General features: G+C 36.0%; 1 protein-coding gene across 1 annotated transcript in view; it reads right to left on the bottom strand.

Moving 5' to 3' along the window:
• The window catches only part of AIMP1 (aminoacyl tRNA synthetase complex interacting multifunctional protein 1), a 58,817-nt gene that overhangs the window by 15,192 nt on the left and 18,052 nt on the right, over positions 1 to 25,573 (bottom strand). The window contains exons 2-5 of the mRNA XM_044680531.1: positions 24,673 to 24,806; positions 22,441 to 22,554; positions 16,946 to 17,101; positions 12,766 to 12,980 (exon numbers count right to left, since the gene is read on the bottom strand). Of these exons, the coding sequence (XP_044536466.1) occupies positions 12,766 to 12,980; positions 16,946 to 17,101; positions 22,441 to 22,554; positions 24,673 to 24,806 (619 nt within the window). The remainder of the gene's footprint in view (positions 1 to 12,765; positions 12,981 to 16,945; positions 17,102 to 22,440; positions 22,555 to 24,672; positions 24,807 to 25,573) is intronic.

The raw sequence follows: 25,573 nt of genomic DNA, 5'->3' as shown, positions 1-25,573 counted from the left end.
ATGGGCAAATGACTTAAATATAGGGAATGAAATCATGAATAAATTAGTTGAACACAGTATACCTGTGAGATCTGTGGGAAATGAAGGAATTTAAGACAAAGCAAGAGATTGAGAACATTATAAAATATAAAATTATTTTGATTACATCAAATTTAAAAAATTTTTGTACAAACAAAACCAATGTAACCAAAATCAGAAGTAAAGCAACAAACTGGGGGGGAAAACCCTTTATAACAACTCTTTGACAAAGATTTAATTTCCCAAATATTTAAGGAACTAAATAAAATTTACAAAAAAAAATTATCAAGCCATTCCCCAATTGACAAAAGGTCAAAGAATATGAATACACAGTTCTCAGATGAAGAAATCAAAACTATCAATAATCACATGAAAGTGTTCTAAATCCATCCTGATTAGAAAAATGCAAATAAAAACCACTTTATACCTAGCAGATTGGCCAATATGGCAGCAAAGGAAAGTGATAAATGTTGGAGGGGATGTGGCAAAATTGGGACACTAATGTGTTGTTGGTGGAGTTGTGAATTAATCTAACCATTCTGTAGGGCAATTTGGAATTATGCCCAAAGGGCTTTTAAAAAAATGCTTACCCTTTAATCCAGCCTTAGCACTGCTGTGTTTGTACCCCAAAGAGATAATAAGGAAAAATATTTGTATAAAAATATTTATAGATGTGCTCTTTGTGGTGGCAAAAAATTGGAAATTGAGGGAATGTACATGGAATGAATGATGGCTGAACAAATTGTGGTATCTGATAGTGATGGACTACTATTGTGCTGAATGGAATAATGAACTGGAGGATTCCTATGTGTAGGAAAATATAAGTGAGGTAATGGGGTCACCAGGGATATTATAATAAACTAAGGGGTTTGTGGGAACACACTTTGGGATTTAAGAGAGATTAACTTGGACATTGAAGACTTGTACAACTAAGCTACTCCTAACTGACAAATAACAGTCAACTGTCATTCTGGCCAGAGGCCTTGAATTCAACAGACAAGGCAACAGGATGAAACTGGGTTTTAATTAGAAACAACTAAAAGGAGGGATAGGAATGACTACTCTAAATCCTTAACACCTAATAACAAAATCCACAGGAAAAGGGAAGGTCTTATTCTACTTTAACTTAGTGATCTAAACTAACAGGGCCCAAGGAACTATAAATGGAGTCTCTGGGTTTCTGCCTCAAACCTGGAGCCTGCCAGGCTTGAGTACAACTAGGGCTTTGTGGCTTTGGGAATTCTCACTGCAATCCAATGATGATCTCTGGATGCCAGGAGCGAAAGTTGTCTCAGGAACCAAGTAGAGAGGGTTTTGCTTGAAGCACTGTCCTCCAGTTCTCAAACTTCTCCTCCTCTCTTGGCTCTGTAGATTTGTCCTTTTGATAGATGCCACAACACACAGGATCCCAGGGGAAAACAGGATACAGGGTGTCCTTTGCTCTGAGGTCTCCCAGGCTGGCAACAGTTTTTGCCTACCACTAATGGAGTCCACACTCAGGGCACAGACACACTTCCTCCTCCTTCATTCCAACCTGGAATTCCCAGCTCCAGCTCCTTCCTGCTAGGTACAACTTAATTCCTAGCAACTAGCTAACCTAATCTTACTCATAACATATGTGAACTGGAAAGACCTCCAGGAATTGATGTGGAGGGAAAGGAGCAGAACCAGAAGAACATTGTACACAAAGACTGATGCATTGTGGCACAATTGAATGTGAAAAACTTTTCTACTAGCAGTAATGCAATGATGCAGGACAATCCAGAATGAGAAAGAACGATAGCCACATCCAGAGAAAGAACTGTGGGAAAAGAAAAGCAGAAGAAAAACATAGGATTGATCACATGTTTGAATGGGGATATGACTGGGGTTTTAATGTTAAGATCACTCTACTGCAAATATGAATAACATGAAAATAGGTTTTGAACAATGATACATGTATAATCCAGTGAAACTGACTGTCAGCTCCAGGAGGTGGGAGGGAAGAGGAGAGGGGAAAAATCATGAATCATGTAACCATGGAAAAATATTCTAAATAAATCATTACAAAAAAAGGGGGGGGGAAGTAGTTGTCTTGAACCCATTCTTCAGTCAAACTATGGAACAATTTTTTTCAAATATGACAACTTGGAAAAGGAAATGGATGGCAATGGATAAATAAACATTCATTCAAAGGCAACATTAATTTTCTATGGTACTTTCTTTGTTGAGAGACTATTTTTGTGTTTAACATTCTGGAGTGTACAAGCAGGCTGGAGGAGGGAGCTCTGGAATGTTGAAAAAAGCCAACTTGAGTGACAAGAGACTTAACAGTTGAGCTGGAGCAAAAGATCATGGGAAGGAGAACATGAAGGAGAGGATTTTTTGATCCAGGATTTTGGGGAGAGAGAGTACAAACGTGCCCACCTGGGATCAATCAAGAGCCAGCCCAAAGGGTTTCTTTGGACATCTATATCCCAAAAGCCTTGTGCAGTTGCCCGAAAGCCTCAAACACCAACTAAGAGATTTCAGGTCTCACAGGTCCTAAGGAGTCAGCAGACTCAGCCAACTGCTGAGCTGAACCCTGAAGACTCTCAACCTTTGCCTGCCTTACCTCAAAGACCCTGTTATATTAATAATAGTATAGATTTAGGTTAAGATAAGATATAGGGGAAGGGAAGGAGAATTTCTGGTTTTGGCCATCTGGTCAAACCAGGGAGATGGACCTTTTGGGGCTTAGTATTTAGCGATCCCTCAAATAACTATCCTCTCCCCATCTTCTGCAACTTTATTTGTTACAACAATAAACTGGTTAGCAGTCAGATTGAAGGAGATTTTATTCAGGGGAATATAGAGGGAACAAGCAATCTGAGAGGCTAACAGCTCAAGCCTTGACTCCAGCTAATCCAGACCCCCTGCTGTGCTGTTTTAACCCAGTGAGGGGCTTTAACTTAAAAGGGAGTCTTGGCTTACCAAAACTGGGGTCCCACCTAGACTTTCCCCACAGGAAAAGACCCCATCTCAAGCTACCATCGCTTGCCCATTCTCTGGTGATCCATCTTTAACAAAGAAATTCCCTCTTTCCTCCAGTAATAGTGATAGGAGAGAGGGCTCCTGACAGACACAACTATTCAAGTCTGTCATCCCCATGCCATCTCAACATCTCTCCAAAATATATCATATTACAGGAGCTATTAATCACTACCCATACATCTCCTTCAACTTACTATTAACTTTTATGTGGCCTGTAAAATGTTTCACAGAAGTAGGAAACAATACAAAGGAAAACTACTGATGTTATACTTACAAAAACCAGTAGTTTCCATTATTTTATAATTCAGCCAACTTAAAAATAATTCAGTTTTCTTTTAGTCTTTAAATATTTGTTATATCCTAAATTATGCATTCAAATATGTACTATTTTGTGTGCTCATACCCCAACTACCTAAATTTCCATCTACTGTGGAATTAAAGTTGTAGTAGAAAGTAAACAAAACAGGAGAATAAGCTGCAAGAATTATGTATTTTCTAAATTTCTGTCTCATCAATGGGAACATTTTTGTAGTGTCCCATATTTCTGTTGAAGGGACCAGTACCCTCTGAGTCTCTTAGGTTCACCACTCTGGATTCATCTTTGACTATCTGGTCTTTCACTCCACAGACCTATGGTTTCTGTATGCTGAATTACAGACAATGAGAGTAGAATTCAGGTAATTCAAGGGCTGTCCATGCTTAAGAGGATTAGACTTATTCTAGCTGGCCCTGGAGAACACGCAGAACCAGAAACAATAGGTAGAAGTTGGTGTGAGGAAGATTTAGATCTATTTGAAAAAAGCTTGATAAACATTCGACCTGTCCATAACTTCAGTGGCCTTTCTAGTATGGTAGTAAGATGTCCCCCTCAGTGGAGGTCTACAAACAGACAGATTACTGTCAGCAACATGGTAAAGAGAATGCTATGTTCAAGGAGGGGATGGATTAGAAGGGTTGAAGATTACTTCAAAGGCTATGATTCTTTGCTGAGGGAAGACACTTTAAGATTATCTAAAGTTCATTCATAAAGTACTAAAATAAAATAGTTAAGACTTAAATTATTCAAATGGTTTACCTTGCTAATGCCTGTAGTGCAAAAGGGTGCGTATTAGCCCTGCAAAGCCTAACTGTAGAGTTTCTGACAGTTAAAAAGGGTTTAGAATCCTGAGGTTAGTCAGTTGACCCTAGAGACTCGATGAGAGTGGGATGGTCAACTGAGCTCTATTCTTTGGACTAAAAACCTGGCCTATATTCTGCAGCTTTTCTCTTAAAATTTGTTAGCTTAACTATTTCCTTTGGATCTCCCTAACCTCCCTATTCCCAATCATCATTTTCCCTTTCCTGAATTCCTGTGAATTTTGAAAGGAGGGTGGTTCTGTGTGGTATCTTTTAAACTTGGTAGATTTAGTTTCCCCATAGTCAAATAGGGCTTACTCTTGTTACAAATTATCTCTTGAATCATTGTATCCAACTTTCTAACCCTACAGGCTACAAAACCTCTTGGGGCTGAGTTAAGGCAGGCCCTTCTGTCTCACATTCCTGTCTCTCTCCCCCACCTGAAGCTTTCTCTAGGCGGCTGTTAGACTTACCTTGTATCCCTCAATCCCTTCCAATCAACCCTAAAACTCAATAAACCCTGTTTGTCACTTAATCAAACCTTTGGCTACTTTGTTAGTTGATTGATATGAGAGGGAGAAGGGGAGAAAGGAATAATATTGTCTCTGGGTCTTGAGGGGAATTGGAGGCGTTCATTTTGGAGGAAGTGTAATCTCAATACTTCCTCTGAACTCTTCCTTTGTGAACCTGAGAAACTGACTAGAAAGCCCTCTAGTCAGTTTCAAGCCATTCTTGGCTGGCCCTAACCTTTGTCTGTAGAAGTGCCCTTCCTACTTGAAGGGTTCAGTCTGTTTCCCATTAGTGTCTCTGTCTCAAACCTGAGTCCCAGTCTGTGTTCTCCAGACTGTAGCTGCCTGCCCAGAATACCTTATCCTCTCCCTTGCAATTTTTTATGCCTCCGTGTTATTCCCTAAACTCGGTCATTCCCTTACTTCTCCTATCACCTCAATCTACTACCTTCACCATTGTACCTTCCTTATCCACTTTACTGCCTTAGGGATCCACAAACCCTATCCACAGAGCCTCATCCCCTATTCACACTACCTTTAGTCCCTTACCTGCCTTATCCCCTATTACAACCTTACCTGTGCCTTAATTTCCCTATTACCTCTAGCCTATTCCCTTATTACAACCACTTTATTACCCCACTAAGATTAATTCCCCTTATAACATGCCTCAAGCAAAAAATCAAACAAGTGTTTATAACTAAAAATGAATTTTCCCGATTAATTTTCATTGCATTATTATGTACAGCTTTTGCTATAAAGTTGATGTGAATAATATTTTGAGAAACATACTAAAATAATTTTAAAGAACCTAAAATATTTTTCTGGTTAATATACAAGGTGACAGTTGTAATGATGCCTCACATTCTAGTCAATGGCTTAAAAAAGATGATTAAGAAAATGAAAAATGTGAAAGAAAAAGAAGACAGTGTTTCATGGCTCTAAATACCATGAAACTAGGAAAGCTATAGGTGCTTAGAATATTAGCTCTAAAGTTGCTGTTTCTAAAGCCATGTTTCTAATCTCATCATTAAAAAAGTTTAGGCTTAAATTAAATACAAACAAGTGGTCAAAAGATATGAATAGTTTTCAAAAAAGAAATACAAATGATTTATTGGAAAAAATGTTTAAAATAATTAATATTCAAAGACTAGGGTATTTGAATGCAATATTAAAATCCTACTGCACTATAAGGCAAGACTATAAGAAAAAACTGGGAGAAACAGAGCAGATATGCATGAACTGGGACAAAGAATATGAAACCAGAATAATATACAAAACAACTGAAAAATATAAAGTCAGGGGGCAGCTGGGTGGCTCAGTGGATTGAGAGCCAGGCCTAGTGACAGGAGGTCCTAGGTTTAAATCTGGCTTCAGATACTTCCTAGCTGTGTGACTCTCTTCTGCCTTGTGTGTGGATAGAATTTGCTCTCCAGAACTGATATCCCATTTGGGTGTTTACGCTACATGTGAACCTCCATGAATGTACGGAGGATAAAGTTTTGGTGTGACCCCACCCCTCTCTCTCTCTTTTCCTTGTACATGACTGTTGAAATTGACGGAGAGCCAGCAGAATTTACACACGAGGTCATACTTTAGTTGGATTATTAGGCTTTGAACTTCAATTTCTTTTTTTTATTTCTTCTACTTCAAGTGATTATTAATAAACTATAAAAAAATAATACTTGAAGTTACTGATATTAATTTAAATCTTACATCTTTGGTGAGGCACTACAGAAATAGACTACTTAATTTTCTGTTAGAAAACCTTTGAGTAAAGAATAGGGAGTAGATAAATTTTGCAAAGCCCTGTTTCTCTCCTGCCACTTCTGCTGCATCACTGCTTGCTCCTGCGGTTTGGCTTTTTTGTGTGTGTGACTTAGTCTGGGGCTTGTGGCTGAAAGCAATCTGAGTCCATCTGCCAGCCCATAGGCTTTGCCTGCTGATTCCCCAAGTTTCCTGCACCAGAAAGCGAGAAGTTAATCCCCTTGGGGTGACTAAGTAAAGCTGAGTAGCTGGCTCCCTGCCAATACACAGTATTGATTCTAAGATGAAGGCAAGGTTTAAATATATATATATTCAATACTGACTGTCAAAATTAGTTAAATCCTTTGTATTAACAATCAATAACCCAATTGCTATTTCCGTGAACATATTTTCTAAAGGGATTGCTAAGAAGTTATCTGATGTGTGTAAGGATAATTCTCTTGGCTGCAAAATGCAAGCAGCTCCTAAGCCCACCTGTGGGGGTTGGGCAGTGTCCCAGCAGGCAAGTTCAATAGATTCCTTACTGAGAGGGCCTAAACCCTATGACTCCCCTGTGGATATCAACTGGATATCTTACTAGTTGGTAAATATGGCTAAAGATGGTGTTCTGCCAATAGAGTAGATATCTCAAGTTAATAAGGAATAATTCACAGACAAGAATTTATGTGAAAGTCAATTAGAATTCCCTCACAGCAAGGAGACTCCACCAACTGCCAAATTCAGACAGCATGGAGATAAAGTCTTCTGTTAGCTGGTGAACCAAATCAGCAAAATGACTAAAGACTTCTTAATAACAGGCAACTTCTTTAATTTAACTAAGGAAGGTATAAACTGAAGATATTGGGAACTTAGGTATGATGGGGAAGGAGAGAGGAATCAGGAAGTCTAACACTAAATCTAGTGGGATGAGAAATAGGCCATTCCTTCACAGGAAGAAGACCTTGGTAGAGTTCCACCCTCAACTTGACTTAAGTTTCTATTGCCTAGCTTAATGGATGGATGAGCTAGTTAGGCTGGATGACAACAAGTAGCAGATGTTAATCTTCAGTGACAATTAGATGTTGCTGATTTTTATATAGTTTGATGAAATAAATATATAAGCTGCAGAGTGCAGGCAGTAACTGAGATTGGCAGGTATAGCTTGAATCAGCAATGTGGATCAGGCAATCACAATCCTGGTGAGGATATCTAGGGTTCAAATGGAGTCCTACCCAGAACCTCCCTTCCACCCTTCACCCAAACTCAGGACTGAGTTGGTTTACCTGGGGCTCACTTCCTTTTATACTACTGTTCTTAACTGTCTCTCAACTGTCTCCTGGTTTCTTTGGGGTTCCAAACTCTAAACCCCAAAATGGCCACTTGCAGAAAATGGGCTACATGTGTCAAAATGAACTTCAAAATATCTGTAATCTTATGGATTCCAACAATGACACAGATCATAACCCATCCTTGAACAACTCAGCCTGTGTAACTTGTATTTCTATTCTCCCTTAAGTCCTTCCTAAGGCATATGCCTCACCTGGGAGTTTTTACCTTGGCAGTTTATTGATTATCTTCATTCCTCCTAGTCATATCCTCTTCTCTACCCCATGCTATTTCTCTTGTATAATTCTTCACTGGCAACATGCTGCACTCTGCTCATGACTGCCACAGTGCTCTTTATGTGACTGTTTATAAACTTTTAATTCTATTGAGACTGTGATATGTTATACCTTGTAGCAATACAGCATCATTGTAAAAATATTACTACCAGAAAGAAAGGCCTTATTTTAGGGAGAAGCTTGGGGTCATTAAAAATATGGCACAAGGGGCAGCTGGGTAGCTCAGTGGAGTGAGTCAGGCCCAGAGACAGGAGGTCCTAGGTTCAAACCCAGCCTCAGCCACTTCCCAGCTGTGTGACCCTGGGCAAGTCACTTGACCCCCACTGCCCACCCTTACCAATCTTCCACCTATGAGACAATACACCGAAGTACAAGGGCTTAAAAAAAATAAATAAATAAAAATAAAAATATGGCACAATTCCCGAAAGGCAACCCAGCTTACTCATCTCCTTCAAATAAATTACCTCCCCCCCAGATAATTGAATATAACATTTGTTCAAGATGCAAAAACTGACAAAGAAACTTTATGGGATATATATTCAAATAAATGGCAACATTTGGACAAGAGGGATCCTTTTACTTAGTGCTGGAGTGATCAAAAATCTTCAGGAGGTTCTACAAATATCAATAACTACAGACCTCTACTTTTCCATGTCTACAAACTTCCATTCCCCTACCTTCCCCTCTCCACCAGAATAATCTACTTGGGCATCATGGGTATCCCTAATGATGGTTGAGTTGGGAGCAAAAGATTTCCATATATCATACTGAACAACACACTATATCTTTACAATTACAAAATTGACTAAAAGATACAGGGAGCTGAAAGACCTCTCTCTGCTTACTCTTTTCAAATTTTCTGGGGAATAGTAAAACATTCCCTTAAAGGTTCTTTCCAAACAAATGCCTCCCATGCATGTATCAAAATTACATAAGATTCCCTGAAAAGACCGCTTTATTCAACTACCCTTTAATTGTTAATATCAAAAAAGAAATGACCACCACTGGGTTTTCCAACAATAGAAATGTCCAAATGAAAGAGATGATACCTGTATCTCCTGATGTGGTACTCCTGGAACATAGCCTCTTAGACAACTGTAAAGTGACTGAACAAATCATCACATGAAATGCAAAAGAATGTTACTAAGCTGCAAGAAATGATGAAAAAAGATCATTTCAGAGAATCCTGGATTGTATTCTTTGAACTGATGCAAAGTCAGGTGAGAAATAGGAAAACAATTTCTATAAGGACATCAATGCTAAAAAAAAAAAAAAAAAAAAAAAAAATTCAAAAAGAGCTCTGATCAATGCAGTGTCCAATCATGTCTCCAGAGGATCTAAGATAAAATGATATCCATTCTCCAATAAAGGTGATGAACACAAAGTGTAGAAAGATCTATCTCTGGACATGGTCACTGTATGAATTTGTTGTTTAATTAAGCTAATTTATTGCAAGTATTTCTTTCTTTTTTTCTCTTTCTGGTCTTTATTTATGAGGTGGAGAGGAAGAAAGGAAAGGAGAAAATGAGTTAGCAATAGTGATGCTAAAAAAGAGAGGGCCACTGTAATAAAAAAAAATTTATTATATGCTTTTTAAGAAAAGCAAGAATTGTTAAATGGTTATAGAGTCATATATAATCTTTTTGTATTCTGTTTCATATATATATTGCTATTTAATTCAGAATAAAAATTTTTACTAAAAGAAACCATGTATTAATTTATAACAATCTTTTCTGCAAAACTAACAAATGACTGGCTTAAATATTATCAATAGAAGACATCTAGAGTTTTTAAATTCCCTAAAACTGAAGGGGGAGGGAGGGCAGGCAAAAATGAGAGGAGAGGGAGAGAGAGAAAGAGACAGAAATCGTCTCTTGTTTCTTTCTCCCCCAGAGCAATTAAAGGCTTTCAGCACACATTTGCTTGGAGTTACATCAGGGAGCTAGCTCACTTTCATTTTTCCTCCAGTTCTTTTCTGCCCTGCTTCAAGCTCCTTCCCCTTCAATCTCTTGCTCTAAAGACCAGCACCATTGCCATTTTCACCCAAACAGATCAATTCATTGTTCCACTAACTTTTCCTGTGATGCCCTAGACCCAAAACCTCCTTCCAGGGTCATCATTTCCCTACATGTGTTCTCTCTCCCAATTAAAGTATAAGTTCTTTGAGGGCAAACGCATCCCCATTTTGGTTTGTATTCTTAGTAATACTATTTCTTAATCTGGTCCTTTATACAGAGAAAAGTTTAATCAATACTTCATGCATTCATTCCAGCATTCCAGGTATAAGACTATTTTCACTATAGTAGGCTGTCTCCCTAAGCCAATTAAGCAGGAAGTGAATAAAAGTAATCCAGACTTGGACTTTTGCTGTTAATGCTGTCAGTACTGAACCAGTACCTAAATATGATTACTATGGATTTCTAATTATAGATTAAAAAACAGTTGCCAGACTATCTTCAGCACTAAACACCAGCACTGAATCAAAGAAGAAAACTTAATACAATTATTTTGACCAAAATCCAACTCAGGTAAATAATCAGAACTATCCAAGTTCTTCATTACAGTTTCAATTCAGAATTACATTTTTTAAATAGGAATGCTACCTACATTCAGAGGAAGAACTGCAGGAGTGGAAACACAGAAGTAAAAGAACTGCTTGAACACATGGGTTGATGCAGGCATGGGTGGAGATGTAGACTCGAAATGACCACACCAATGTAACTATCAATAATATGTAAATAAAATATACAAGGAGCTAAAACAATTGTATAAAAAATCAAGTCATTCCCCAATTGATCAATGGGCAAGAAACATGAATAGGCAATTTTCAGGTAAAGAAATCAAAAGTATCAATAAGCACATGAGAAAGTGTTCTAAATCTCTAATAATTAGAGAAATGCAAATCAAAACAACTCTGAGGTATCACCTCACATCTAGCAGATTGGCTAAAATGATAATGAATGTTGGAGGGGATGTGGCAAAATAGGGCAAAATTAGTGCACTGCTGGTGGAGTTGTGAACTGATCCAACCATTCTGGATAGCAATTTGGAATTATGCCCAAAGAGTGATAAAAGACTGCCTGCTCTTCAATCCAGCCATAGCATTGCTGGGTTTGTACCCCAAAGAGATCATAGATAAACAGACTTGTATGAAAATATTTATAGCTGTGCTTTTTGTGATGGCAAAAAACTGGAAAACGAAGGGATGCCCTTCTATTGGGGAATGGCTGAACAAATTGTGGTATATGTTAGTGAGGGAATACTACTGTGCTCAAAGGAATAATAAACTGGAGGAATTCCATGTGAACTGGAAAGAACTCCAGGAATTGATGCAGAGTGAAAGGAGCAGAGCCAGAAGAACACTGTACACAGAGATGGATATAATGTGGTAAAATCGAATATAATGGACTTCTGTACTGGCAGCAATGCAATGACCCAGGACAATTCTGAGGGATTTATGGAAAAGAATGCTACCCACATTCAGAGGAAGAACTACAAGAGTGGAAGCAGGAGAAAAACAACTACTTGAACACATGGGTTGATGTGGGCATGATTGGGGATGTAGACAATAAATGACCACACCAATGTAACTATCAATAATATGTAAATAAGCCTTGACTGATCACACATGTTAAAACCAGTGGAAATGCACATTGGATATTGGGGGGGGGGGTCCAAAAGAGGGGGGAGTTGAAGGGGAAAGTAAAAAAAGGAATCATGTAACCATGGAAATTTTTTCTAAAAAAAATACTTAAATCAAAAAAAAAAAAAAAAAATGCTTGCTTTTGGGGCAGCCGGGTAGCTCAGTGGATTGAGAGCCAGGCCTAAAGATGGGAGGTCTTAGGTTTAAGTCTGACCTCAGACACTTCCCAGCTGTGTGACTCTGGGCAAGTCACTTGACCCCCATTGCCTACCCTTACCACTTCTGCCTTGGAGCCAATACTCAGTATTGACTCCAAGATGGGAAGGTAAGGGTTAAAAAAAAAAAACTTGCTTTTCCCAATCAAAATTCACATAGGGAAGTATTGCTGAGTGTTACAGAGTAACAAAAGTAACTTCAAAGGGTATAACTGGCAGCCATACAAAGAAATCCTTCTATTTCCTGGGAAGTTTAACAAAGAACTCGGGTTTCCTTTAAAAATCAAGCATTTCAGTGATTTTTTTTGGTCTTAGAAAATTTCAAAGCATTAGTACCTGTGCTAATGGTTGATCAAACTGCTAGAGTAAAAGTAGAAAACCTGAACAATTCAAGCTATTTAAACTCACTTGAAATATGAAATTGAAACACAAACTCTATGCAACAGTTTTTATGGATATGTATCTTCATCAAGATTTTAGAAGCTTACCTGTTGCTTGTCTAGAGAACTAGTCATTTTTATTTCTGAAATGACAGTGCCCAAGGACTCAAGAGGCCTGTCAGTAATGAGCAACACATCCTAAGTAATGAAATCCAGTTTCTTCTTTTAGAAGCACAAAAGAGAGGGTGGTCTAAGGTTCAAAACAATGGATCTATTCTTCCTTTTATACTCAAGGATTTTCTACCTTTCTTTGGGCATCTTTTTTTAGGGTTTTTATTAACTTTTTTCCCTTAGTTTTTCTCCCAGATAAATTTGAAGTTGGCTACGTTCCATAAAAAAAAAAAAAAATCACAACTCAAAACTGGCAAACATCCCCTGGATGTACATATCATGGATTAGGACCATCTGGAGCTGAATGAAAAGAAACACAGTCCAAAAGCAATATACCTGGTCAAGGGGGACATACTTCACCAAGCCACTGACAACTGTTCTTGGTGCTTTTTCTCCCACATCCACCTCTTCAACATATAAAGAATCTGCATCAGGATGCTTTTTTGCAGTGAGAATACAACCAATGCGAAGATCCAGGAGGGAAACATCTATTGGTTTGGAATCAGAGGCTGTAACTGCTGGTTGTTTCTGCTTCTTTTCCTTCTTCTCTCCTAAAAAGTGTTCAGGAATTGTGTTTAGTCAGGAAGCAAAACCGTAATATAATCTATTTATATATGCAATGTAGATATTCCCTCTAAAACACATACACTGAGATCTTGCAATTCCAGTCTAACCCAAGCTTACCACAGTGTAGTCAACCCAACCTGCTGGAGGTCTCCCCCACTTTATCTTGACAATGTGAGAATACCAGTACATATATAAACACTAGTTACCCAGACTGAGGCCTAAATCATATGATCCCCTTTAATATGTTCAGGCTATAAAGGAAGACTCTGGGCTGAATTTAATGTTTGCTCCCCCTAGTCTGAGGAAGAAGTGCTGAGTATCAAAAAACTGAGTCAATCTACAAGATGAGAAGATTTCAGGTGATGAGTTTATCCTGGAGAATTGAAACCAAGCAGAGGAGAAGATGGAAAATGAACATGGGTTACATAAAGTATATGCATTTTCTCCACTAGAAAGTAAACTCCTTGAGAGCAGGGACTGTCTCCTTTTTTCTATTTCTACCTCCAGAGATTAACAGGGTCTTTGACACAAAGGAAGTACTTTATAAATGCTTTTTTATTCTCCTGTTATCAATGAACAAACATTACCTACCAGAGAAAAGGCTCTAGGAGTTAAGGATACAAAGACAAAAATGAAACACTTTCTCCCCTCAAGGAAGTTTAATTCTACTGTGCACATGAAAATCAGAAAATAAGGAGAGAAAGACTACAAAAACTAGGGACATGGGGAAAGGCTTTGCAAAAAAGAAAAACTAAGCTACCTCAAGGAAGATAAGGATTCTGAGAGGCAGAGATGATGAGGACTCTCTCCATCATTCCAAGAAGCAGAGATTTCTTATATGAATGCAGAAGACGGAATATCGATAGCTAGTACAATATGGTTTGGTTGGGATGGATAATGCAGGAAACAGATTAAATTGGAACAGATTAGAAAAGTAGGTTGTAGTAAAAACTGCTAAGAGAATTTATTAACTTTTCCATTTATCTAAACTCAACCAGGCTTTAAGGTCAAGTCACTTCTCTTCTTTGTAAAAACTTCTCTCCAATGACCACTAACCTAAATATCTATATTATTTTTAGCTACTATGAACTTAAAATAATTTTCATACACTTTCCAATTCTGTAATTAATAAATTACAATTATAAATATAAAGCATAATGTTGCAAATGTAATGGAATCAAGGGAATATGAAGGTATTAATCAAGAGGCTTGTATTAAGGGCACTGTATTTGAGGGGCACTGGGTGGTATCAGCTGGGTCTTCAGGCAGGGAGGCTATCTTTTGGGTACAGGATAATTTGGGTCAGCCAGAGATTATGTGAGCCTGGCTGACAGGTTTTATTCAGCCTCCCTGTTGTCTCTAAGGCTCTCTTCAGGGGAGGAGTAAAGAGTCCCTCCCTTCTAGAGAGCAACTCTCAGCTTATAGGAAGTAAAAGCTGGTTCACTTCCTGCCCAAGATGGATGCCTGGTTTAGCCCTCAAGAAATAAAGGAAAGTTATTCTTTCCCTCTTCAGCTTTTGCCCTAGTTATTGGTATAATGAATCACCAGAAGCTCTTCATATAAAAGCCAAAGGGGTTTATTAAAGCCAAGGGTAAACTGAGAGAAAAGGGGTTAGGTCTGGTAACTGCTGCTAAGGGAGAAGCTGGTGCTGGGGGAGGGTCACAGAAGAGGGGAATCAGGCTGAGGGAACCGGCCCCTCAGCCAGGGATGAATTCACTGCGCTGATGTAATAAGGTTTAGCAGATTACTAGATGTGGTGATGGCTTGGTTTAAGGTTGTCCCTGCCTGCCTATAGAAGCTACTTCCCATGATCTCCACCCACCAAAATACCCTCCTCCCAGGGCCCAATGGGGAGATCCAGGGATAGCAGGATGTCAAGGAAGAGGTCAAGGGAATCAGGCAAAGCCCAAAAGCCAAAAGCCAAAGCCAAAAGCCAAAAAGCCCTTCAGTTGGTACTCCAGGGATATTTATAGCCCAGCTCTAATGGTTTTGCCCTGAGACAGAACTCTGGCTGGGTCAACATTCTATTCACCCCCAACTGCCAGAATTGCCTCAGGTGGATTTGCAAGTGCAAGAGATTCTTGCAGCAATCCTGCATTACACATTTCATCAGGCAAGTACCTAATTTAGCTACACTGAATTAAGCATATATACCTTGTCTTCAACAAGAGAGCAAGTTTCTTGTTGACAAGGCCATATCATACAAATATATACACACACTCTTGAAGTTATCCAAATTATTTTCCAAAACAGGAATATAATTATGTGTTGACTAGAATGTACCTTTGATTTTAGCTTCTTTTTCCTCAGTGATTTGGAGAACCCAATGAAGAATATTTCTCTACTGAATTTGCATATATACCAGTTTCATGGTTTTAAGAAAAATTTAGCCCATTACTTTTTAAAGTCGGCTTCAAAATAAGCACATCAAAGGAAGAGCTAAATGTTGTGGCTCAGAATAGGGCACAGTATAGTTTTCCTTTTCTGTAAACTTTCTCACTGGAGTTATGCATTATTTGATACATAGAAATATATATCATTTGGTTTGAAGATGAAAAGTTCATAAATGATTTACTGAAATAAAATTCAGTAACATTTTAATGAACACATATATATGTATTCCAGATGTTTATTTTTCTATCTCAAAAATAAGGATCTTGTAATAATAATTAGATGGATATGTGCATAATATGTATGTATGTCTTTAAACTTTGAAAACCCCTTTTCCTATTAAGAAAGCATTACAAAATATATTATTTTTGGCTAGTATTAACTTAGTTTAAATATGAAGTTTGCTTTTAAAATGTCTTAAGATAGTATTTTAACATATCCCACAATTATCTCTTAAATCCCAAAACTTTCCTTTTGCCTAATGGCAACTGTTTATTATAACTTCCAGCATGTTAGGTAGAAGAAGTAGATATATTTAGAAATACTAAGCAAATAAAAATAAGAAAAAAATAATAAAAATAATAAGATACTTAAAATTAGGATGTATTGCTAAACTCTCATTCTTAAGTCACAGTTGTAAGATTCTAAAACCAAATTACAAAATGTCAAGAACTAGTTAAAGTTAAGTTTTGAACAGTTAAGTTCAAATGAAGCCAAGTTATCTACAGTATTAAAGAAACCATTAAAAAGGATTCTATAAACAATTTTTGAAAAAATTTCATTTAAAAAATACTAGTATATAGTAGAAGGAATGTGACAAAGAAGGAATGCATAGATGGACAGGAGGTAGGTTCTCCTTTCCTAGAATAGTGTTCTATCATTAGGTACTGTGATGCATGTGCTCTCACCGAAGAAATTCAGGGAATTAAGTTGGAGAGTGACTGAAGTAAAGGCAGATATTTAAGAAAATCACTATAAGCATCATTAACCAGTTTCAGTTGACAAAATTAGTTGACTGTTATTTTATTTTGTAATTTTTTAATAAAAAGACATTTGTTTATATGTTCCTGACACTAACAAAATCTATAAACCAATGCTGTTTCCAACTTAAAGCAGCAGAGCTATTTCTACTATTATTTTGTTACATCAGAATTTTAGGGTTCTTTACCACCTGCAGAAAAGTTCAAAAGTAGCCTTTTTGTTTAGTATTTTTTAAAACTTTACTTTCTATCTCAGTAACAATTCTTAAGAAAGAAAAGCAAGGGATAGGCCCATACTGGCAAATATATGGCACATGTGCCGGAATGAGAGGGGGCTGCTCCCTTCCTCCTCTCCAAGGATGCCTGAGTACATTTCTTACATCACTCATTCCTCTGCCCAGCAGCCCAATGGGAGAGCTTCCTCCCTCCCCTGTCTGATCATGGTGTCAAGTATAAATATCTATATTTTCCTATCTCTAAAAAAGTTAGGCTATAGCTTTTATTTTTTAATCTAAATTCTGCTTGAATGTTTTTGACAACTGTTTGAAAAGCTAAGCAAGTTTCAAATGTGAAAATACCTTTTTTTTCTGTATTCTCTTTCTTATTCTTTTCTTCTTCTCCTTTGGGACCAGAAGGCAAGACTGGAGTAGATACTAACTGTGTTAAATTTTCAGAAGGTATGGATGTAGAATTAGCTTGAACTGATGTACCAGATGGAACTGGTATTTGTTTCACTAGAAGAGAATATTGAAATATAAAATGCTCAAACAAACCAAACAAATAATATTAGTAATAATGATAGCCAGCATTTATATAGCACCTACTGTGTACAAAGTCCTGGACTAAAGGCTTTACAATTGTTATTTCATTTGTTCCTCGGAATCCTGGGAGGCAGGTGATAACCATTATCCTCAATTTGCAATTAAAGAAACTAAAATAAGGGTTAAATGAATGGCTCAAGGTCATACCGCAAATGGGAGTCTGTGGCCACACATGAACTCAGATCTTTCTAACCAGACCCAGTGCTCATTCCACTGTACCACTTAGCTATTTAATAATATAGAAAAATAACAATTGCACATTTAAGTCTTAAATATTTTTTTAAAGAAGCTGTTTACTCATGACTACTAAGGAAGGAAATAAATGAAAAAGTGACATTCACACTTTTACCTCTAAAACAAAATACTATTTCATGTGCACACCAATATTCCATGTGGTAAAGATCCCACATTAATGAAAAATTTTAAATATGATTTATTTGTCCTCTTATTCTATAGGGGAAAAAAAACAACTCTAAAATGAATAGATTCATATTTACCTGGGTTAAAACTAATAATCATTCATAGCTAGAGAGTCACAATTTTTAGGGCAATGTTTGCACAATTATTCTCCAGACATGATTATATCATCATGGTTCATAACTAGACCATAACATGTAGCCATTGCTGTAAGAGGAATCATCATATTAGAAATTATGTCTTGATATATTAGTTTAGAGATAAGTAGAGAAGTAGATTTTTCTTAAAACTGTCTAGATCAGCTTGTGAAGGTGATACCTTAAGGAATTCCACTTTCTAAATAGGATAAAAGATATTTAAAGGGAATTAAATTTATTTAAAAATAAAACCCAAATAGGAGAAACCTTTATGCATTATCTCAGGGATTAAGTGATTATATTTTCTAAACAATAAATTAAATATGTGGTCAGCCAAATGACAGTCCCTTTGCAATGCCTCATGAGAAATATATACGTATTTTCCCTAGATACCAAGATTATGCCATAAAATCTGGGGTACATGATTTTTGCCAAAATGTTTCTAAAAGATGATACTACTCTGTAGAATTTCAATTTATTTTTGTTTGCTCACTGTACTGTGGCACTGTATTAAAAAAAAAAATCCTCTTGGTAGAGTAAAAAGAAAGCCGTATTTAAGTCAGCAAATTTGGATTCAAATAGTAGTTCCTATATTTAATGGATGTGTCCTTGAACAGTCTAATTTTTCCAAGCTTTAGGGCTCATCTGTAAAATGGTGCTATTACTTGTTCTGTAACAGTCAAGTAGATATGAACTACAATTATTTTAAGGACTAAAAAGGACGTTCATATTTATTAGACTTCAAATATAGTAGTGAAGAGTTTACCCTCTCCCTGAGAAACACTCTTTTTTTTAATTAACTTTTTTTTTTAAACCCTTAACTTCTGGGTATTGGCTTCTAGGTGGAAGAGTAGTAAGGGTGGGCAATGGGGGGTCAAGTGACTTGCCCAGGGTCACACAGCTGGGAAGTGTCTGAAGCCTGATTTGAACCTAGGACCTCCTGTCTCTAGGCCTGACTCTCAATCCACTGAGCTACCCAGCTGCCCCCAACACTCTTTTTTTTTTTTTTTTTTTTTTTTTTAAACCCTGTCTGGGAGTCAAGGCAAAAGAGTGGTAAGGGCTAGGCAATGGGGTTTAAGTGACTTGGTCACACAGCTAGGAAGTGTCTGAGGCCAAATTTGAACCCAGGACCTCCCTTCTCTAGGCCTGGCTCTCAATACACCGGAGAAGCACTCTTAATCCACATTTTTGGGATCTCTTTCCTGATCTCTCCTAGAAGATAAGTGATCACACACATCCTCATCTGTCTCACATGAAAAGACTGCTCTACATAACAACAGGCAAAACAAATGTAAGGGATTCTCTGACCAACACTTTGGCAATAATGATCAGTACAAAAATTAAAGCCAGACAATTCTATGAGAAGGTAAATAGCATTCTAAGTTAAAATCTGGGCTTTCTCTATATCAAAAGATAGTAACCAAGTCAGCCTTTTCAAGCAGAACTAAGAAAAGTGAAAGCAGTTATCTATGAATCCAAAGGAGAAAAAAGATGGTAGCAGAAACATTGTTTGAAAAGATAATCTTACTCTGGGCAAAACAACCCTGTTCAGAGATAATACCTGAAAATAAAGATGAAATCTACTATATTTTGTTACATAGATTATTTAATAATTGACTCTGAACTTGAAAATATATTTAAGTAACCACTAGATGGCAGATTCAAAGTCTATTCATATTATTTTATAAGAATCAAATAGAGAAGAAAATAGGATTTCAAATGTATCTATCGACAAATAGTATTATGTCATATAATTCTAATAAGGTTACTCTATTTTCAAATTTATGTAGGTATACTGAAACAGCTTACTGAAATAAATACAAAAAAATTTGTTAGGAGAAAAAATATTTAGGAGAATTTTGAGGTTTCTTTTCTTTTTGCTTTATTGTTTCTGCATAATAATAAAGATAAATTTGAATATATGGGGAAAGCTGAATAAAATTAATCTCCTACCCCTAAATACTGTTCCAAGTTTAGAGGCAAGTCTCTTAATTATTGTTTTCTGATAAAGAGAATTTCCTTTAAGAGCTGGGGGGGGTGGGGGATGGAGGGGGGAGGGTTCCTGTTATTAACCAAATTCTCACCTGCATACCTGATTACATCAATAGGGATACAATCAAGGACTTTATGTAATTCAGCAGGTGACAGGTTGGCTTTGGGGTCTGGAAGGCTGAGCAAAGGAAAGGTGTGGCGATTTGTTAATTTGATGTTTATTCCACAGTTCTTAAGTGCTGAGGGGGCTACTGTTTCAGATGGAGTTTGACTATTTATTGGAGTTGACACCTTCCAAGATAGAGAGAGATGGTCAAACTCTCCAGGTTCAGGGGAAATATATAAAGCCAAGGATTCCTTTCAGTTCCTATTTCCTACTGCTTGCAGAAATAAAATCTCATTTTTTGAGCTTTTTGTATTTAGATCTACAGTGCCTGGCACATAATAGGGCTTTAAATATGCTGTTCAAACAATTTATTTCCTTGAATTTGATGCTTCCTTCTCTAAAAGCAGGCCTATGCATGTGCTTTTAAAAGAAGCATACACAAACATCCCCTGGAAACTATTTTAGAGTTCTCAGGAACTCCTGGCATACTAAGCGAGAAGTAGTAATTCCCACCACTACCATGTGCTTTAAGGTTTCAAAAATGCTTTCTATCACAAGAAGTCTTGTTAGGCAAAAGTAAAAAAAAATTATATTAATTTTTAAAGATGTATAATCTTAGTGAGATACTAAGTTTTCTTTCAGTGACTAAGGATCTAGTAAATCTGAGACAGGGCTCAAATCCAAGTTTAAGGTACAATATCTATCTTCTTCATCATTTGACTTCCCAGTACAAGGTAATGAAGGAATGGGCAAGTAAGATAGTGTCAGAGGAGTGATAATACACTTATTACTCATTCAACTTAAATATGTTGTCCTTATAAAGGTACATCTACATAGTTAGCACAGTGAAAATACTTGAGTAATATTACATATTTTAAATATAATTTGTAATGTTTTTTTCCATAATGCTATGTTTGTGACCCCTGGCAGCCACCGAGTTTATTTTACTTTCTAGCTATTAATTTAGCATAGAATATGAGGTTATCATTCATGACAGAAAAAAATTCTGTAACATTTGTTAAAAATATTTTTAAATTATTATTTTTAAACTAAGCTAACCATAATTTAAATTATAAATACATGGTGGTATAGAAACAGTCTATTTTGAAAGGTCAGAGATCTCTTCCCTCAGGCTAATTAATATCCTGTCATTTCACATCCCTAACAGTCCTTTAATCAACAGAATAATTACTCTTTATAAAAACAAAAGAAGTCTAACTCACCAATACAATATGTAGAAAATGTCAAATATTATTTCAAATCTTTCATATCCAAATTTTTTTTTAAATTAATATATAAGAGATATACAAAGGGAGACAGAATTCTTTAGATTTGTCAAAACATCTCCCTTTTCTTCCCAGTTCATATTTACAAATGATTATATTCATTCTGTACAGTATAGTAAAGGGCTTTCAAATTCACCAGGTTTCCCTTTGTACAAAATAGGAAGTCATAATTTTTTTAAAGGTTCTTAAAGCTTATTTTTCATATCTTTTAGTGACTCTAAGTTCCTAAAAATATTAAATATGAAGAAAGATAAATCTAAATTGGGAATAGAAAGGTCTGGCATCTAGTTTTGGCCCTGGGATTTAATAAGCTACATGACCTAGGGCAAGGCATTCTCAAGCTCTCCAGACCTCAGTTTTTTCGTCAGCAAAAAAACAGAGCAGACCAAAGATTAAGTTCTATTCCCAACCTCAAACTCCATTACTAAAAGGAAATGCTTTTTGTGCTACACAGTTACAAATGAAAAGCTGCAGCTGAAAAGCATATTTCTCAAGTCCTTTACACACTGTGAACATAAGAAAATATAAACTTTATTGGTCTCATTTTTGTTTAAAATGGGAGTTTTTTGATGCTCTTAATTTTTTAAAACCTTAAAAACAAAAACAACAACAACAACAACAACAACCCCTTACCTTCTTTCCTAGAATTGATTCTATGACAGAAGAGTAATAAGGGATAGGTAATTAGAGTTAAGTAACTTCACAGGATAAACAAAGCTGAAAAGTATCTTAGGCCATATTTGAAACAAGGTTCTTCTGATTTCCAGAGCTGGAACTCTATCCACTGAAGCCACCTAACTATCCCCTTCCCTTATCCTTCTTTTGATGATGATGGTGTATCTACTACTACCATTTGATAAACTAAGTTAACAGGTCAATTTAAAAGACTGGCTCTTCTATTTATGTAAAGAAAGTCTGAAAATTAAATATTTATTTGAATTTGTTTCATATGTGGCAATGAGGAAAAAATATTTTAGTGGGCAATATTTAAAATTAATGTCTTATATCTGGACCCAAAAAATATCAGTTAGTTGAAGTATTTAATAGATACTCAAAATGTAAACAAGTCATTTGGACTTGTTTTTATTTGTCATAAGAAAATGTCTAACTTCATCCTAGTCATATCAGAAATATTTTCTGTTTATTTAATATGGCAATTCACCTTGAAATTCCTATTATAATTATTTAAAGTGCAACTTTATTTGAAAACAATAAAAGTGAAGTCCTAAGTACTAAACAATATAGTAAACATGAAATGTGAGCAGAGAAGAAAAAGAAGCTAGAGGTAAATTTTCATTTTTATATTTTAATCACCTCCATTACGAATTTCTGCCTGGATAAGCTCTTGTTTAAGTCCTTCAATTTCTTTTTTCAGTTTAGCATTTTCAACACGAAGTTTCTTCTCTTCTCTCAGAGTTGCCTGTAAAACTATAATTGACAAATTCAGATTGGTAAACTAATATTTTTTTTAAATTCTATCTGGTAAAGCAATTTAAGAAATAACAGAAATTATAAAAATATAATTAAATAACATAAATACTAATGAACAATAATTAAAATTTTAATGGCTTTTTAAAACAAAAAGATTAGGCTAAAGATAGCAGTGGAAAAGAAAACATTTTATTTATAAATTATTACCCTGGCATCGAAATAGTTAACAAATCGGCCCATTTTCTACCCTTTTTGCTACCAGAAGAAAACAGACTAACATCTTGTTTACCTTAAGGGTAGAGAAAAGGTAGAGAACAAAAAAGACTATGAAGAAAAGGCAGGTATTACACTTACGTTATACTTTAAAAAAAAAAAAAAAAAAGGAAAAAAGAAAAAACAGCACCTTCAACATAAAGCCTAATAAGGAAATGACAACTTTTGCTTGGCTACCTTATCTTAGTTGAGGAAGCCCCTGCAATATTCTGGTGACCCAATTAGCATTTCCTAGGAGACCCCTTTCCTTCTTCTGCCCATCACACTCCAGAAGGATATTACCCTACCAAATACCAGTAACTTTTCATCTATTGTATGCCAAAAGTCTAGTTCTCCACACCACTGTTTAAAAAAAAAAAAAAAAAAAAAAAGGTGGTATTCAATTACTTATAGAATAATAATTTAATGGATAGCAATACTTATCTTTCAGATGACACCTTCAAACTGGGCCGAAATATATAATTTTTAACATTACTGGAAAAAGATTTTTAAGTGATTTGGAGATATTTTCTTGTGTGTGTATACCAACACACGGCCTATGTGTATGCATTCATATTATCTCTAGAATCTACCTAATCTACCTACCTATCTATCCTTCCATGCATCTCTCTATTGGTCAAGTTATTCATCTATTCATCCATCCATCCATCCATCCATCCATCCATCCATCCATCCATCCATCCATCCATCCATCCATCCATCCATCCATCTATCTATCTATCTATCTACCTACCTACCTACCTACCTACCTATCTACCTCAACCAGGGATTTGGGGAATATTTACTTAAAAGAAACTTTCAGAGGAAGAAATCAAAGTTTTAAGTATTATGTGTTCAGACAGAAAAAAATCAGTATGACAACAACAGGAAGATTTATGTGAAACCTTAATATAATTTTTGGAGGGTAGAATATGAGTGTTTTGGATTTTCTAGGAAAATGTGCAGCTTTGTGGGGAAAGTATCATAATAAATTCGGAAGCATGTTTCAGCTGTAACATACAATTCTGGAGAGGTATGTAGGTCTCACAGAGACTATCTGCGAAAGACAGGAGTTGAAATCAGGCCTTCCTGACTCCATGGCTAGCATTTTATCCATTATGATCCACTGCTTATTAGTATGGTATTATTTTTGGACTTGACCTGTCTTCTTTCGTGTAGACAACTGTCAGTGAGGAAACTCCCTTTATTAAAACAGATAAATATTACTTAATCAATCCAAAGTTTCTTTCATTTTCAAACACTACCTTAAATTTTTGTGAACTATGTAGCTTTTCCCTCATATAACAGAGGACAGAAAACCTGTTCTAGCTCCAATTTCCAATCCAACACATACTCTTTCACCTGAAAACTATACCATTTTTCATATTAGACCCACAAGGGCTTAATATTTTTCAATGTATAGTCCAGTGGTTCCCAAACTTTTTTGGCCTACTGCCCCCTTTCCAGAAAAAGTATTACTTGGCCCCCTGGAAATTAATTTTTTAAAAATTTTAATAGCAATTAATAGGAAAGATAAATGCACCTGTGGCCATCACCACCTCCCGGATTGCTGCAGCATCCACCAAGGGGAGGTAGCACCCACTTTGGGAATCATTGATGTACACCAAGGAATATCCACGAAGTACTATTTCTATTGGTTTGCAACTATGACTTTTTAGTCACTATTACACTTAAATATCATCACAAAAAGATAATTAAAACATTTAAGGGAAATCACCATTTTATATAGACAAGTCTTTTTGGAATAGTTACTTATGCCCAATATCTTTTTTTTCTTCCATCAATATATTTTACTACATAATTGATTTTAAACACCCATTTAGCAATTTTTTATTTCCTTACTTGCTTTCTCCTTTAGCACAGCAACTTGCTGCTTAAGGTATTCAATAACTTGATCAGCCTCCGCACCCTTCTGTTCCAATCTATTCAGAATTGCTTTATTGGCTGCCATCTTTATCAAGGAACAGGAAAAAATCCTAAAAGAAAAGAGTAAGTGGCAAAACTGAATATTTTAATGTAGTTTCCCAAATCATGCATAAAAACAACTAGTAAAACACTACTATATATGCCATAGAAATGGGAAAAAATGTCATGAAAAAAATAAAAATGTGGGTGGTTAAATAAATATATTTGGGTTGGTAGTATAATGATTAAAAGGTGATAGATGATTTCTAGGTTCTTGATAGTCTTTGGGCCAGTAATTTAAAATCCTATAGATCTGGGAAAGGATTCAGGGAGAGACTGACACCTCCAGAGTAAAAGTTAGTCCAGGGACTAACTGACACCAGAGTCATTGACTCCAGAGTTCTGAAATTTTCTCTCTGCTTGTACCTGTCACTTCCCACTTTCCCTGATTTCACTACAGCAGTCAGAAGAGTAGAAAAGTCCTTTTCCTAAGTAAAAGCAAAAGGGAATAATATTAAATAAAAGCTGATTTGGAAGATTTAATATAATAATAATAATTTCTTCTATCTTTATAAAACATGCTCTTTAAACACACTTTATATTGTATACTTGTTTTAAAAGAAATTTAAAATAATTATAGCATTAAAAAAATTCCTAAAAAGGGAGGAAAATACTGAAGCATTTTCAAAATTATATTTTCACATCACATTTTTTACTTTTATGCAAAATGGAAAAAAATAACCAACCACCTCTATGACTATAAAAGTTTGGTAGTATACATTTAGAGCCATAAATTTACCCAGGAAAGCAACATAAAGAAAAAAAGAAATGGCAACAA

This window comes from Gracilinanus agilis, chromosome 6 (genome assembly GCF_016433145.1).
Source record: "Gracilinanus agilis isolate LMUSP501 chromosome 6, AgileGrace, whole genome shotgun sequence".
Taxonomy (NCBI): domain Eukaryota; kingdom Metazoa; phylum Chordata; class Mammalia; order Didelphimorphia; family Didelphidae; genus Gracilinanus; species Gracilinanus agilis.
This window is presented reverse-complemented; position numbering and strand designations above follow the sequence as displayed.